Source organism: Oryx dammah, unplaced genomic scaffold (genome assembly GCF_014754425.2).
Source record: "Oryx dammah isolate SB20612 unplaced genomic scaffold, SCBI_Odam_1.1 HiC_scaffold_26, whole genome shotgun sequence".
NCBI lineage: Eukaryota > Metazoa > Chordata > Mammalia > Artiodactyla > Bovidae > Oryx > Oryx dammah.
This window is the reverse complement of record NW_024070210.1, coordinates 69966526-69984126: the sequence shown is the minus strand read 5'-3', so window position 1 is coordinate 69984126 and position 17601 is coordinate 69966526. Positions and strand designations below refer to the sequence as shown.

Sequence of the window (17601 nt, the reverse complement as noted above, 5' to 3'; positions counted from 1 at the left end):
GTCTATTCTTGGCCTTCTTTATAATGGAGTGGGGGCAGAGTTTTCTCTGTCTTTGACATTAAATGTTACTGGTCTGACAAGGACTTCAGCTACATCAACAACCACACAAAAAAAGTAAGGTCTTTGGCAAGCACGAGGCACTCACAGATTACTTCAAATATCATCTTGCATTGGCCTTAACATGGCCTGTTAGTTCAAGCCCTAAAAATAAACACCTATTAATCAGCTAATGGCAACATGGATGGACCAGCTCTCTGACTGTGGGGACCTCAGTCTAACCTCATTCAATAGCTTGTCTTATGTCACCCAGGATGAGGTAGTTTGCAGCCAGGAATGCCTCTAAAAGAAGACAGTCAAAAGCTGAACTAAATGTTTAAAATAACCTCTGTAACTCCTCTCCACACTGACAGATTGCTTTCAACTCGAATGGAGTCAAACCACAGCACCAGCCCTAGTGGCCTTCCTGGGGCCAACTCGGAGCCACAGAGTTTGTCAAGTAAAACTGCAGGTTTGGCGGAGCTCTCTCTCCCTTGTCTTGCTTTTAATCAAAAAACAACCAGAGTAGAACTCACTCCTGGAAGTCCTTATCTTCATAAAATGTAGCTAATGACTCCTGTTAAGTTCAATAAGGTTGCTGTGTAAGTCACTAAGGAAACTGTTGGCCAGTCACCTCCTGCCCGCAGACCTCTCAAAGAATACAAGCTGGAGGGACCCCTGTGGAGCTGGGCTGTGACTGTTTATATACATGTACTTTGTCCCAGCGACAGTGGAAAGCTGAGCCCTCAATATAGCTTTCAGTTTCTTGGTTTTGCTGTGTGTTTTTTTTTTTTTTTTGAATGGCAGTCTTTTTTCTGTATGTAGTGGAAATGGGGGGAGGGAGGGAGATTTGTTTTAATGTATACTTTTCTCTAATGTGTTTACCCCCAAATAAGTGAGCTGTAGTAGATACTTTGGCCCCACACAAAGTAAATATTTAGCTCACAAATTCCATACAGAAACATGGCCCCGGGTATTTGGGTTTCATAAAAGAGGATTAGCCTGGGGCAAAGGGCTGGTGTGCCTGCTCCATGGATCCGGAGGAACGGGCCCTCCACTTGTGCACCACCCCTTTGGCCCTCAGCGGCCTCACTCCCACCCCACTTTTCCAGCTGTGTCTTCTGCCAGGCCCATGATCTTTGTTGATTCTGAATTTTTCTGAGCTGCCCCTGAAGCCCCCAGGCTTTTGCTCATCACCCTGTCTGTGCTTCTCCCTCTACCAGAAGCACCCTCCCTGCCTTACCACTGAGCAAACCTGACCTCAAGACTCCAAGGTCACCTTACTTCTGCTCGAGCCTTCCCTCCCCTCCTTGGGGCCACCACAGGGCCTTCTGCACAGGTCTCGCGCAGTCTATCCTCCAGATCTGTCTCTGTTGTTGCTGTTCAGTTGCTCAGCCGTGTCCGACTCTTTGCAACCCCATGAACTGCAGCACCCCAGGCTTCCCTACCCTCCACTGTCTCCTGGAGTCTGCCCAAACTCATGTCCATTGAGTCAGTGATGCCATCCAACCATCTTATCCTTTGTCATCCCCTTCTCCTCCTGCCCTCAATCCTTCCCAGCATCAGGGTCTTTTCTAATCAGTCAGCTCTTCGCATCAGGTGGCCAAAGTAGTGGAGTTTCAGCTTCAGCATCAGTCCTTCCAATGAATATTCAGGACTGATTTCCTTTAGGATTGACTGGTTTGATCTCCTTGCAGTCCAAGGGACTCTAAAGGGTCTTCTCCAACACCACTGCCTTTTAACCTACTTGTCCGCCTTACTCCTAAAAGCCCCTGGAAGACAAGGATGATATCAGGTATTCTTTGAATCCAGGAGACTGAATCTGAAATGGGTACATTGGGCCTCACGTTTACTAGAATGCCTTCCTCTAGATGTATTTAAAAGGGGATCAATCAGAAAAATGATTCACAAAGCCCAGCCCTGCAGAATGACTCAAAACCTTCAGAAGGACAGATAAGATATTTTCCACCATGCAGACCTTTAGCACAACCTGCATCCAGCCCAGGGAAGCCTGCTGGCTGTGTCTAGATTTAAGGTCTATTTCCAGGCGACATCGGTTCAACTCGCCTCCCGCGCGTCTGTCTGCTCTGGGCAGTCAGGTGTCTCCTGCCCACCTCACCGCCCTGTTGGTGACTGTCTTCTGGAGGTGGGCCAGCGTGCCTTTTCACTCCCTCAACACAGTTGCCCTTATCACTTGGAAACGTCCCTGCCTCGGTGCTTCATTGTATGGATCTGGTGTTAAGTTAGTAAAGCAGTTAAAAATAAAATCAAACAGGATCTTTATGGGCTTAAATTTAAAATGTTGTTAACTATACAGTTGACCTAAGTTCAGTTTAACCATAAAATGCATTCTTTGTTTCCCTAGCTCAATATTCTATTTCTAATTTGCTATTTTATTGTACCTTTTTTGGGGGGAAGGGCAGAAATAAACTAAAAGCCTTAACCCAGTGTATAGAAGCCACCAGATCCTTGTTTTTCTTAAAGGAGCATGGTTGAAAATGTGTAAAGATCATTTTTTAAAGTTTACATATTATTAGAAAGTAAAGCAATAGGAATACAGACTCCTCCTGAGCCTGAGAATGCTACAGGCACCTTATCGATGACACTTGTGGTTTGCAGAGTGCAAATCCACATGTCCTACACAAATACAGTTCACTTTCATAGTTTGAAATCTCTTCACTCATCTTAAACACCTTAAGGTATTTGGAAAGGGAGGAAGAAATAAAACAGATGAACCTGCTGAGATATGGCCAGGAACAGTAGTACTTCATTTTGATTGATGTTTTTACAACCTTATCTTCTAGATAAAAGCTACTGTAAACAAAAGCCTACCTGAATTGATTGTATTTCAAGAGAGCCACCTGTGTGCAGCAATTGGCTCCCAAGTGCTTAGTTTTTCTTCTTAGCAGTCAGTTCCCACCCACCTTACAGTCACCACCTCACAGTCACCACCTCAACCACCAGGAGTGGCCCTTCCAGGGAATGGTACTTCTGTTTTCTACCAGGTTTTAAGCCACAGCATCATCTCCTCCATAGCAACCTGGAAAGCAGGGATTCCTAATAGCCCCTCTGGGAGCTAGCTCTTCAGAATGTGCAACTCAGGGATGTTTTTAAGGCTCATTTTCTCATATTTAAAAATGATTTTTCTTCCCTACATGGTGGAGAGTATCAGCAAAAGATTTTTTCCCCCAAATGTTGTTATTCAGTTGTGTCCGACTCTTTGTGACCCCATGGACTGTAATGTGCTGGGCTTCCCTGTCATTTGTTATCTCCCTGAGTTTTCTCAAATTCATGTCCATTCATTTGATGATGCCATCCAACCATCTCATTCTCTGTTGCCCCCGTCTTCTCCTGCCCTCAGTCTTTCCCAGAATCAGGGTCTTTTCCAGTGAGTCAACTCTTTGCATGAGGTGGCCAAAGTATTGGAACTTCAGCTTCAGCATCAGTCCTTCCAAAAATATTCAGGGTTAATTTCCTTTAGGATTGACTAGTTGGATCTCCTTGCTTTCCAAGGGACTCTCAAGAGTCTTCTCCAGCACTTCAGTTTGAAAGCACCAGTTCTTCAGTGCTCAGCCTTCTTTATGGTCCAACTCTCACATCCATACCTAACGACTGGAAAAACCATAGCTTTGACTATATGGACCTTTGTCAGCAAAGCGATGCCTCTGCTATGGTAGCATCCAGCGTCTCCTGAGGCAGGGGTCCTGTAGTGTTTTCATTCACATATTCATGTATCCGCTCACCCAATATTCATTGGTTGACTCCCGCATGCCTCTGAAATACAAGCTCTTCTCACGGAACTTTGTATCCTAAAAAGTGTTTGTTTAATAACTGCCAGGCTGGATTATTCTCTTTTTTTTTCTGAGAACTATTTTTTGTTTGTTTTTCTTTACCAGGCCATTTTTCCTAATGACATGGATGGTTCTACCTTCTCATTTTTTTTTCTCCTCTTTCCAGCATTTGCCTTTATGAATCTATAAAATTGAGAGCTTTGCTTTTGAGGACTGTGATGGTTTAGCCAGAGAGACTTTCCTTATCATGAAGTATCTATCATGAGCAAAAGAAAATTTTAACTACACATTTAGAGCAAGTTGGGATCTGACATACCTGAAGCATTGTGTCACATTTGGTTAATGATAGATTTATAGGGCAAACATGTATCAGCCTTAATCCTTTAGTTACTTGACTTTGCCAAGGATGAAAATTCCGATAATTTTTTTATTTTAAGCAGACTTATATATATCCAGAACCCATAAATCTCTTTGTGTCTTGAGATAAACGTCTGACTGAACTCTGGGTTACCCTGTGATCTTCCATGAACTGAGCTGAGGAAACAGCGGCCCCCTCCCTCTCTACCTAATAATAAAAGACTATGTGCAAAAAGTTGGCAATATTTTTGTGATAAAAAATATTTTCTGTTTTATAATTTCTGATTTCTAGTATTCAGGAAGTTGGTAATAAAAAGTTCAGAAATAACCTCAGTGTTTATCAGAGCAAGTCCATGGTTGACTCACTGGCAAATGCCAAAATGGACTATTGCACTATCAGCCCCATGTGCGGCCAGCATGATGATCACTTTCCATTATGGTTGTCATATCAATTATAAATTCTCTGACATCAAACCCTAAATCAGCTGAAAGGATGGGTTTGCCTTTGGCATGTTTCCCTGGGGAAATAACTGAGAAAACATGTAATAATTCACACGACCAATTTTGTAAGCTACCCCAACTTTTGGAAGAAGGCTGGGGTATAAATTCTAGAGCGATAGATATGATTTGCACCCAAGGTCCCCTGAAGTGTCCTCTCATTCTTAGTACTTAAGTATTTTCAAAGCAAATATGACCTTGGGTACTTTGTGATTTTTTTATTGTTTGGTTTCTTTCACTGCATTTGGTGTTTCTCTTTTCTTTCCATCCCATTGGAGAAAAAAGGAGAAACATTGTACTATCTACTTCATACATCCTCATTTGAAACAAAAAACAGGGCTATCATACCTAAGTTCATTCTCTAGTTTCACAATAAAATAATCTCAATATACTTCTGATTCTGCCATCCCTCTCTATCTCTCAGAACCCCTAGTCCCAATCTTCATTCTTCTCTCAAAAAAATGGGTTTAATGGAGAAAATTAAAAGGCCATTATATGAATAAATGCAGCATAGCTGAGAACTTGCCTTGACTATGAAGACTTCTAGAACATCATGTTATTGTTCTAATTATTCTTGCACTGTGAATCTTTTGGCATCTTATTTATTCAATTATTATTATATTACTCAATTGATAATTTATTTTTACACTTAAATATGAACAGTTCTACATTATTAAAATTTGAGTTATTAAAGTACCTTAGAGAAAGGAAGATCATTTCTTTTGTGCCTCCATGGATATGCAGGCTTACAAGTAAATTCTTAATAGGCAAATGCAGAGAGCCAGGAAGTAGTGTTTCTCCAAGGAAACAGATATTAAAAACAATGGATTAAATATAAAAAAGCTTCTGCCTTTGTTTTCTCTCCCACCTACCTCAATTTTTCTCTTTTGAGGAGAGATTTCCTATAGGCAAGAAAGACTGTTAGTATAGCATCTAAGAATACCCAACACAGGACAAAGTGAAGTGGAAGTTAAGCACTTTTCCAGGCAATTTAATGTAGACATGAAAATGCTGAGTTATATAAACACCAAGGAGAATTTCAGGTGGTTGTGGTTGTGTATTTATATACATTTTAAATTTTCTTCAAAATAATATATTATCTGTTTACTTTCTATGTGGCATAAAAGCCAAAAGTGAATCAGTATTTCTCACATAGTCTCCTTTTTTATTTTTAAGATTATAGACAGTAAATTGATGTTACAAAGATATAGACTTGCATTTTTAATCATGAAGATCCATAAACCCAGCAAGAATATTCGTAACTAGGATTCTATTTCTTAGTCATTTCAATTTGCAAACGGAGTTGCCAAGCCGAAAAAAGCAAATGAAACAATCAATTTATATTTTTACTTCGTCTCTAGATATTACCGAAAAAGAATATTTGCTTTGTATGTGAAATTGACTGTAGTGCCAGAACCTTAAGACGCTGTATTACATGATCACTAATCTATTATTATTATACACATATTTATACACAGGCATAAATACACACATACTTTGCATATAAACATGTGCAAGCATATTTCACTTGGACTGAAAAGTTATTTACAACTCTGTCTGGAGATACATACAACAGTGATTAACAAGTGCATAACCAATCTACAACACACAGATTAAAACTAAATAAACAGTGTAAGAGTTTATTTTAAAACAATTACAAGATGTTTTATATTTCTCCTTCATCCTGGACTGTGTGTTTGAGAATGCATTCTTCATAAAAACCACATGCAAGTCTTTTTGATGGTGAAACAATTGACTTCCAACAGCCACATGTCCGCACACATCCTCAGAAGATACTTCAGACCCCACACAGCAACTCAAAATAAGAAAGGGGAAAAAAAAAGGATTTTCTGCTATTCCTCTTTTGGAGAGGAGTTTCCTATTTGCTTATGAATTGAAAAAGCTTGGGTTGGGAACAAAGATTTTGAATCAGTACAACTAGGTTTAGTTTTTATTGTTTGATGAAGACCCTCATAACGAAAAACTTGACTAACATCATCAAATCATTCCATAGTCCTTTTGTCATCCTTCAGATGAAAATTGTTTATTTTATTGACTTGATCCAGATTTATATTGCAGAACCCTCATGCATTAGAATCCTTTTTAAAATGTAATTATAGCAACGCAGCTCATTGAGAAAAGAAGGATATGATCAGTGTCATGAGTTTTCTCTTATTCTCTGTAGAGACCCAAATTGTACAATTGAATATGAATCCCACCACCATTCACCTTCATATTATCAAAAGAGGTATAAAAGTGTGTTGATTTTTTTTTAATACATAGTTATTTTTTCTTGGAGCTGAAACCAGTGATAAGCGAAGTTAATTCCATAAATATGAGATACATTTCTGACCATTTCTTTGCCTCAGTTTTTTCATCTGTGAAATAGGGATAATCATAGCACACACAGCCTACTCCTTCTCATGTAAGGGGCTGGCTTGTGCGTATTAAATTAGCCTGTATACGTAAAAGCACTTGAAACACTGCCAGCCACATAATAAGCACACAGTAAATGTTAGTTACCTCTTTGCTGTTGGGTACTGGAATCATTTTATTTGTATTTAAACAACATCTTTATAGACGTTATGTTTGGTCACTGCTGCTGCTGCTGTTAAGTCGCTTCAGTCTTGTCCAGCTCTGTGTGACGCCAGCGACGGCAGCCCACCAGGCTCCTCCGTCCCTGGGGTTCTCCAGGCAAGAACACTGGAGTGGGTTGCCATTTCCTTCTCCAATGCATGAAAGTGAAAAGTGAAAGAGAAGTCGCTCAGTGGTGTCCAACTCTTCACGACCCCATGGACTGCAGCCCACTAGGCTCCTCCATCCATGGGATTTTCCAGGCAAGAGTACTGGAGTGGGGTGCCATCGCCTTCTCCATGTCTGATCACAGGCCCTCTGAAATCTGTGGAGAAATAGAAGCTAAATGGGCTATAGGGAGCCAACCAGGGAGTTGGCTACTGGGGCTAATTTAGCAAAATGATATCTAATATGTGATTGGAAATCTCTCAATTCCTGCATTTACATTTCATTTCAGCCTCTCTGAAGAGGGTGCCTTGGTCAGTCAGTCAGTTCAGTCACTCAGTCATGTCTGACTCTTTGTAAACCCATGGACTGCAGCACGCCAGGCTTCCCTGTCCATCACCAACTCCCAGAGTTTACTCAAACTTCTGTCCATAGAGTCGAAGATGCCATCCAACCATCTCATCCTCTGTTGCCCCCTTCCCCTCCCACCTTCAGTCTTTCCCAGCATCAGGGTCTTTTCCAATGAGTCAGTTCTTCACATTTGAAGGTGGCCAAAGTATTGGAGTTTCAGCTTCAACATCAGTCCTTCCAATGAATATTCAGGACGGATTTCCTTTAGGATGGACTGGTTGGATCTCCTTGCAGTCCAAGGGACTCTCAAGAGTCTTCTCCAACACCACAGTTCAAAAGCATCAATTCTTTGACACTTAGCTTTCTTTATAGTCTAACTCTCACATCCATACATGACTACTGGAAAAACCATAGCTTTGACTAGGCAGACCTTTGTTGGCAAAGGAATGTCTCTGCTTTTTAATATGCTGTCTAGGTTGGTCATAGCTTTCCTTCAAAGGAGAAAGCATACTTTAATTTCATGGCTGCAGTCACCATCTGCAGTGATTTTGGAGCCCAAGAAAATAAAGTCTCTCACTGCTTCCATTGTTTCCCCATCTGTTTGCCATGAAGTGATAGGACCAGATGCCATGATCTTAGCTTTCTGAATGTTGAGTTTTAAGCCAACTTTTTCACTCTCCTCTTTCACAGAAGTCTTAATAATAGAAAGTTAGTAGTCTTCTCTTTTCTTCATAAGTAAAACTACCTTCCACCTAATTCCTGTGTTATAGGATAGCACAGAGGCATGACAAGGAAGAGACAGTATTTTTTTTATATAGCTTAAAAGAAATAAGCAAGTCCTTCGTGAATTTGGGAGCCCACATTTTCTCTCTGTGCCTCTGAGTTTCTCTGAGAGTTGTGGAAGACTTGATATATAATTTGTGCCATATTGTGTCCAACATTCATAATCTGACAGCCTTAGAGATTATCTGAGGATAGCTAAATTTTTCTGAAAACCTTAAGAGTTTACTCTCTGAAATACCATTTTTAAAACATTTTTGTTGACAATTTTTTAAAAAATATCTTACAGATTGAGCTGCCTTTTTTAACTGAACAAAATGTAACCAGCATTTGTTTTTCCTGGATTGTCCTCAGCACCTGTTGAGATTGACAAAATCAATTTGCTCCAACACCCAACAAGCTTGGATTACCCCAACTGGATTTTTGAAAATGTCGGTTCCTTAGTTGTCAACAGTCACCTCAACTGGCAAAGAGCTGTGCCTATAACCAACATCCCACATCCTGTCTCCACCCTCTCTTTGCAGCTTCAGAAGCCCAATAGCCAAGTTTAACACCAAAACCACAGAACTGGGAGAAACATGCAGAATTCTTCGTTTTATATATGATTTCTCTAGTTCTTTGGGAAACCCCAGCATCCTAAATACACAGCAGGGAGGGGAATTGGGGTATAGTCAGTCAGGAGCCAAAAAGCTCTGTTAGTGTAATAGGACAGAGTTGCTTTGTGTCTGAGATTTGCCTTGATAAAGAGTTTCTGCTGCTGCTAAGTCGCTTCAGTCGTGTCCAACTCTGTGCGACCTCACAGACGGCAGCCCAACAGGCTCTGTCCCTGGGATTCTCCAGGCAAGAATACTGGAGTGGGCTGCCATTTCCTTCTCCAATCATGCAAGTGAAAAGTGAAAGTGAAGTCGCTCAGTTGTGTTCAACTCTTAGCGACCCCACGGACTGCAGCCTACCAGGCTCCTCCGTCCATGGGATTTTCCAGGCGAGAGTACTGGAGTGGGGTGCCAGTGCCTTCTCCGAAAGAGTTTCTACTTACTGATAATCTCATTCAGTAACTCCTTCTGCTGTATAGTCTAGGTTCAAGTTTAACTAACAAAAGACAACCTGTAGACAACAGGACTCTCCATACTGCGTATGTTGAAGAATGGTAGTACTCAAGTCTATGGTGCAGGTATATCTATTAGTTATCTACTGCTATATAAAACACTGCCCCAAACGAAATGACTTAAAATAATGCACATTTGTTATCTGACTTTTTCGGTGGGTCAGGAATATGGGTGTAGCTTTCCCGAGTCACTCTCTTTGCCTGCTCTCACGGGCTGCACTCAAGATATTGCCCCAGGGTCTGTGGTCTCCTCTGGAGGTTTGACTGAGGAAAGATCTACTTTCAAACTCACTCAGTGATTGTTCTTCATGTTGAATCAAAATCTGATTCTTGGTTACTTTCAAACATTGCCCTACATCTGTGCTCAAGAGCTGCACCAGGAATCCAGTTCCTTCTCCCGGGAGCACTGTAAAAATCCAAAGGTCATGAGTGAGCATATTACCACCTTAAGTGTCCATTTCCAAGTCATATATGCTTTGTTATTCTAATGCTTCCTCACTCATCCTAGAGTTCTCCTCCAGATCAGTTCCAGACTAGAGATATTCTCCTTAAAATATGACACCAGAACCCTCCACAGCAATCTAGGTGTGGTCTGACCAGTGCATAGAACATCTCTGCTCTTTTTCTGGTTGAAGTCTAATACTGTGTTACCATATTTAGTAGGCTGATCACTACATCATAGCAAGACAATCACAGACCCTCCAGCCAGTCCTGGCTTCCAAAGCAGATTCCTCTACTTTTTAGCTATATGACCTCTGGTAAGATACTTAAATTTCTATGTGCCTCAGTTTCTTTTTTTGTAAATTGTGGACAATAACTTCCTCCTTCATGGAGCTGATCTGAGAATTAAATGGATCCACACATGTAAAGTGCCTAGAACAGTGTCTGTTCCATAGTCAGTGCTATGAAATTATTAATAATTAACATTGTAACTGTTATTATGACTAGCACTGTAATCTGTAAGTATGCCATTGGGGTGCTCTTCCTGGTCACTAATAAAATTACCAAACCATGGCAATGGCTGAGCCCTTCCATCTTGCCTGTGTCTAGGTGGCCACTGATCCAGTAACCAGTGTAAAGCTGTCTGATCCTATTATTACTAACACTGTGTTCTCCATCTTGTCCAAGGGTATCTGCCATGTACCAGGTACTGTGCTAGGTCTAGAGGATACAAATGTAAGTGAAACATGGTCTTTGCCCTCAAAAGGGTCACAATAGAGCGGAGAGACAAATGGTGACGCACCTGGAGATGCATATGCTCAAAACCTACAAAAGGGCACCCAGTTTTCATTCATCTCCTACTTAATTTTCTATAAATACTCTAAAATGGAAGGAAACAGAGAAACACATTTATAAGGTTGTCATTATTTATAAGGAGCTTTATTTTTCGTACCCTCAAGGTCTGTCATGGCTTTTGACTTTCACCTCCCATGTTTTCAAGAGGTATTTGTTATTTTTGCTAATTTGGTAGTATTTTATTTGCAGGCAAAATTATTTGTTCAAGAGTCACTCACATTCCAGGCTGTGCTCCACAGTAGTTTTTAAAATCATTTGGAGGCTTTGGTCATATTACTTGACCATGGAAATAGTAACTTCCAAATTATAGTCAACCTTGAAATGTGTTTACACAGTCAATTTGGAGATTCGTACACATCCCATTACCCAGTATCTCAAGCCTGGTAGGGAGGGCTGCAGTCCTAATAGCAGACAAACCCTCTGCTTTGCACATTTGCTCATATCCAGGGACTCTATTTTCTTTTAAATTCTGTTAATAGTCTCTTTGATTTTTATTGGTCACAAAGGTTGTGTTTGCCTTCCCAGTGATCTCATTCTTATCCAGTAGACATCAAAAAAGGTGAAATCTCTAGGTGCCTAAGCATGTACTTGCCCGACATAAAAATTTCCTAGGTCTTGGTTTTCTCCCTGTTTTACACCTTTTCAGATGGAAACACTAGAGATGGGTTGCTTGGTTTTTCAAATTGTCAGCCCACTTGCTCCCTTCTGTAAGTTCCAGTAATCAAGGAATTGATCATACAAGGTTGCTTAATATGGTCAGCCTCTTCATAAATGGATAAGTTGCTGAAAGGTTATCTTGCCAGCATCTGATAATCTCTGGATCCTGAGCTATTGGAGAAACATCAGAAAAGCACTCAAGGTGTTGGGAACAAGGCCAGATCTTGTTTTCTCATTAAATTTCCAAACTTGTCACCATCTGTAGTCCCCATTATTTTTGTCATTCAAAGACTACATAATTTGAAAGCCTTCATCTGCCAATCTCTATTTACAAAGGGAAGTTATATTTCCTTGTTTTTGATTAATTAAGATATACTGTCAGAGCTTTTGAGTTACACAAGAGAGCTGGTATTACCCAAGTTAATATAATGTCACCCAGAAGCTAGGGAACAAAGATTTAGGTGCTAGAGCCTTATCATGAGTCATTTCCCATATATACTAAAAATAGCTCAAATATATGCGTTGCTACCTTTAGAGAGTCCTCCTAGCAAACCACTACATGAAACGTTCAGATTCACAATCTTCCATTTATTTTTTGTTTAATGTATTTATTTTAATTGGAGGGTAATTACTTTACAATATTGTGATTGGTTTTGCTGTATATCAGCATGAATCGGCCACAGGTATACACGTGTCACCCCCAACCTGAACCCCCCTCCCTCCTCCCTCCCCACCCCATCCCTCTGGGTTGGCCCAGAGCACTGGCTTCGGGTGCCCTGCTTCAATGCATCAAACTTGCACCGGTCCTCTATCTTACATATGGTAATGTACATCTTTTGGTGCTATTCTTTCAAATCATCCCACCCTCACCTTCTCCCACTACATCCAAAAGTCTGTTCTTTACGTCTGTGTCTCCTTTGCTGCCCTGCATGTAGGATCATTGGTACCATATTTCTAAATTCCACACATATGCATTAATATACAGTATTTGTCTTTCTCTTTCTGACTTATTTCACTCTGTATAATAGGCTCCAGGTTCATCCACCTCATTAGAACTCATATGCATTCCTTGTTATAGCTGAGTAATATTCCATTGTGTATAGGTACCACAACTTCCTTGTCCATTCATCTGCTGATGAAAAGATGCTCAACATCACTCATTATCAGAGAAATGCAAATCAAAACCACAATGAGGTTACCACTCAGAATGGCCATCATCAAAAAGTCTACAAACAATAAATGCTGGAGAGAGTGTGGAGAAAAGGGAACCCTCTTACACTGTTGGTGGAAATGCAAAGTGGTACAGCCACTATGGAGAATAATATGGAGATTCCTTTAAAAACTGGGACTAGAACTGCCCTATGACCCAGCAGTCCCACTGCTGGGCATATACCCTGAGGAAACCAGAACTGAAGGAGACATGTGTACCCCAATGTTCATTGCAGCAGTATTTACAATAGCTGAAAGCAATCCAGATTCACAATCTTGCAAAACAGTTTCTGGTTGCTGATTTCATCTGTTGCCTCACAAGTGAAACACAAGTCTACTTTCTTGATCATCGAGGTGTACCCCAGCCTGATTTTAATGCCTAGAAATTGCCGTTTTTGTAAAGAGCCGTCATGCCTCTTGTCCTTTGGCTTATGATTCAGGTAAAGAGCAGGCTGCTCTCACTCTCTCAGTGCTGGTGATATGTGTTTTTGTTTTATTAAATCTTTAAAACACTGGGCTTGTTGTTTATGACCTCTATATATTCTTTTGTTCTTTTCCATGACTGGTTAGATTGCCCTTTTTTTTTTTTTTTTTCTTCTCCCTTTGTAAAAATATGAGCACCTTTCTAAAGAACATCACAGCTTCCAGAATGGCTGCGTAATAAAACAGGGGAAACATGTTGAGGTTAACATTAGGTTTCTCGAGACTGTGACTCAGGGCTGCTTTACTGATGGGAAGGTTTAAAGGCATCTCAGGCATGATCCTCAGAATCACAGATCTTCCTGCTCTTGCCAGACTTGTTTTGACAAACCCAAGATCATCTGATACTAGTCACAGAGCTCTTTGTGAAATCAAGAAACCAAGTGGTATCCATTGCAGACAGTTGTTTGTGATTGAGAGTTACTCAGAAACCCCAATGGAAGCAATAGCTTGTTTAGGTGTGAGCTTCACCTGATGGGCAAGTAAACACAGTGGGGAAGAGTGGCAGCAGGGGGGGAAGTGTGCATACCTCCCACCTTAGGTGCCTGATTCTTCTGACCACAAAGGAGACTCTTCAGAGATACTGAGAAACAAAAGCATGTGCAGTCAGCCCTGAGGGTGAATGTTGCAGGGCCTGGTACTCCAAGGCATTGCATCCTAGATGGCTCCTGTGTCCCCACCCCCACCCCCACCCCGACCCCGAACATGTTCAGTTGTTGAGAGCCGCCATCTCAGGATTCTGTCCCTGCACAGCAAGGATGCAAAGGTTTCAGTTAATCTTGCATCCAGCTTGGCTACCTTCCTGATATGAATCCCCAAATAAACCATCCCACGATATCCAACTGAACTTGTTCCTGTGCATACAGTATTTCGCAGCCCATCCTGTACTGTTTGTTTTGGCAAGTACACTTCAGCATATAATAAATCATGGAAGGAAAAAGCCTTTTGGCCTAGCTCAGTTGAGCCCGCTGTAATGTCAGAATACAGAAAGCAGTTCTGTTTTTAGACATCCTTTTACTAACCCAACATACATAATTTATGATTTCACTGTAAAATTCCTGCAACACGACACCAAAAGTAGAGCTGCCCTTTAATTAAGTACTCTTGGTAGGAAAAACGTGAAACTGATGTGCAAAACATCTCTGTGTGCATGGTGATTGATAATGATTACATCTTTATGAACCCAACCTAGAGGTCTCAACTTCCTGCTGACTACTTCCTGAGTGTGCTGCTAGCTAAACTGGAGATAATTCGGAGGCATTATTTAGAAATACTGAGGTTTTAAGCCTGCATCTGTCAAGACTTTTTCTCAACTCTACGTGGCATTATTCCTTGTTTTCGTGATAAGAACCTACAGCCAAATTTCATGCCATGTTCAAGCTTAAGAGAAGTTGTAGTGCAGAGAGAGGAGGGTCAAGAGATTTCTTTGTAGGATCCCAGTTGTCATATGTGTGTATGTGTGGTTTTGTTTTGTTTTTTAGACTAGAAAGAATAGGGCAGAAGGAACTTCTGGTCCTACTGGTATATTGTAAGAAGACGACTTTGAGCCATTTCGTTTTTTAAAATTACTTTTCAAACTTTTTTTTTTTTTCACTTAATTGAAAATAGGTAAGTTTAACCTTTGAAAGGGTGCCTCTGAATGTGAAACTGTTAATCGCTCAGTCATGTCCAACTCTTTGGGACCCCATGGACTGTAACCCACCAGGCGCCTCTGTACATGGAGGCAACCCTCCAGGCAAGAATACTGGAGTGGTTGCCATTCCCTTTTCCAGGGCATCTTCCTGACCCCCGGATCAAACTCTGGTCTCTTGCATTGCAGGCAGATTCTTTACCAGCTGAGCCACCAGGGAAGCTGTGCTCAGCTGTGCCCCTGAATGTTAAAAGGCTGAAAGCCCAAGCCTGGTGCTCCCCAGCTCAGTGCTACTGCAACTCTGTTTTATCCTTCATCAGCTAAGTCAGCATAACACATGACTGAGAGGAAATCAGGATAGTGAAATAGTTCAGGTTCCTTGAAAAGAAGGTAACAAATCCATCCAAGGTGGTAACATTTCCATTAAATAAACTTTTTGGTCTAAGTTCAACTACTTCCAGTCAGAATCATAGCAACCAAAACAAAAACTGTGTAAAGTCATTTAGTCATCTTATCCATGCATCAGTGATTACCTTTTTCTGGAATTATGTCAGTACTACCTGTGTGTGTTATTTTCTCGTGTTTTTGCAGGTTTGGGCCAGGCTTAGTCATCTACTGGTACGGGTTTATCCAGGAGCTGGACTGTAACCGGGAGAGGGGCATCCTGCTCCATGCCTGCTTCCCCACTGACATCGTCACCTTGTGCCACAGTGTTGCTTGACCCTGATGATCCTGGAAGAGAATCTGGGAGGAAAAGGTGAATCCGGAAGCAATTTTACTTTCCTGCAGCGTAAACTCCTGGCAACATCTGCCCTGAACTTCAGCTGAACTCTCGCTGCCCGTGGTCACACCACTACCTCTTTAGACAAACATATCAAGAGTTTCTGTTTTCCTTCATCCCTTGCTCATGGGAACAGCCAAGAACTACAGACACAACCCACTCATTATCAGCATTTCTGTCTCTGTCAAACAGTTAGTTTATAGATAGTCATAATCTTTCTTCCTTCCGTATGGTTTCTCCTTATATACTGAACAAAAGAAAAAATGTGGAGACTGAAAGGTGTGATTTTTCAATTCTCCGCCCAGTTACCAAATCGCCCTCTTATTTATTTTTTGGCTAAGCCTGAATTCATTCTGTCTCCCTCCCCATTTCTCTTCATGTACACTTACAGATACCCAGGATTGCATTACTGTCGTGGAATAACCTCTCATGGTCCTAGCAAAGCCAAAGTCGTGAAGGCTACAACTAGATTTTCTCACTCACCTGCAAGGGCTGATCTTGCTGGCAGCCTGCACTTGCTTTGTCCAGTCTTTATGGTTTCCTGACTTCTATGGCAGTAAGCCAAACTGAAAAAAATATACTTGATGAGAATTTCTTCTTTTTATATTACTTGTTTGAACACCAAACATTTTCCACTTATCTCATTTAAAAGCATCAGTTATGTTGTGTCTAGAAACCATGCTTCTCTTTTGGATTGGGGGCTGAGGGCAGATAACTGAAGCTCGGGGCCAGCCTTGAAAAGAGTTTATTTTTAAACGCAAAACTAGTTGTCTGTAGGTATGGATGGTAGTTGGTATTTTCATGAGTAAAATTTTTCAAAAGTGCATTCTTTGCGCTGCTTTATATCTCCCATAAGTTAGGCATTAGGGAAGTTCGGCTTTGAATGAATTAAGTGTACCAAAAATAAACCTAGAGCAATTTTCAGGTTAGCAAAATAAAAGAAGTTTTGTATTTGTTCACTTTCATTTATTCACTTTTTATACTGCAAACCAAATTTCAATCTGAAGGAAAACATCATTATAAATTCATTATAAACCTATCTTTTAGGAAGGCAAAAAATTAATCCATACCCAAAAATGTATTTAATAAAATTTTCCCCCATGATGACAAAAAATAATATTCTTTATAATATTGAGTGAGTTTGGAAATATTAGTAAAAATGTAACTTTTACAAACACCCTCCAGTTATATGCATTGCTTGGTTCTTTCAAAAGACTTTGTTCCTTTTGCACCTAAGAGGGTATGCAGACGTCTGCTTTTGAAGAGCACAAACATGTTGGGTTCAGGCATGGATTTTATCTCTGTGGTAGGTTGCGTTAAACAAGAAAGAGGGAGATGATGAAATGGTATGGTATTATCAGGCAAACTTGTGCTTCAGTGTAAAATTCACCATACAGGTTTTGTGAGTAAAATAGAATGATTGGGAGCCAGTGCTGTTGTTTTTAATACACACCACACACACTCACACTTGGGAACTACTGCTGTTGTCTTGATACACACCACACACACACACACACAAACTTGGGGACCACTGCTGTCTTAATACACACATGCACACTCTTAGGCCAAACTGTTGTTAAAAGCAGTTTTCATGGCATGCTTTAAACTGATTTTTCTTCTTTAGGAGTAAATTACATGGATCTGCACAGATGTTGAAAACCTTGTTAAACCCTCATCAAGGATTTGTTTATTTTACATTAAACAAATTTATGATGAAGGGGCACAAATAAATTTAAAAAATGAAAGAGGAGCTTGCTCCTACCTGGCACCCTGACATAATATGTTAGGAGAAGGTATCAGCGTTCTCTGGCAAAAGCACCACCTTTTCTTTATGGATGAGATTTTTAAATCTGGCCCTGAAAAGTGGGAAAGAAACCAGCGGTAGACTGTA

The 17601-nt window shown here is 40.7% G+C and overlaps 1 protein-coding gene across 3 annotated transcripts in view; it reads left to right on the top strand.

Annotated features, from left to right (window-relative positions):
• CDIN1 (CDAN1 interacting nuclease 1) overlaps window positions 1-16673 on the top strand; it is a 232919-nt gene extending 216246 nt beyond the window's left edge. For 2 of the 3 annotated variants that reach the window (XM_040226980.1, XM_040226983.1), the window contains exon 11: window positions 15521-16673. In XM_040226980.1, the coding sequence (XP_040082914.1) occupies window positions 15521-15650 (130 nt within the window). In that variant the 3' untranslated portion in view covers window positions 15651-16673. The remainder of the gene's footprint in view (window positions 1-15520) is intronic. The other variant, XM_040226981.1, reaches the window with a different exon arrangement.
• The last annotated feature ends 928 nt before the right edge of the window (window positions 16674-17601 follow it).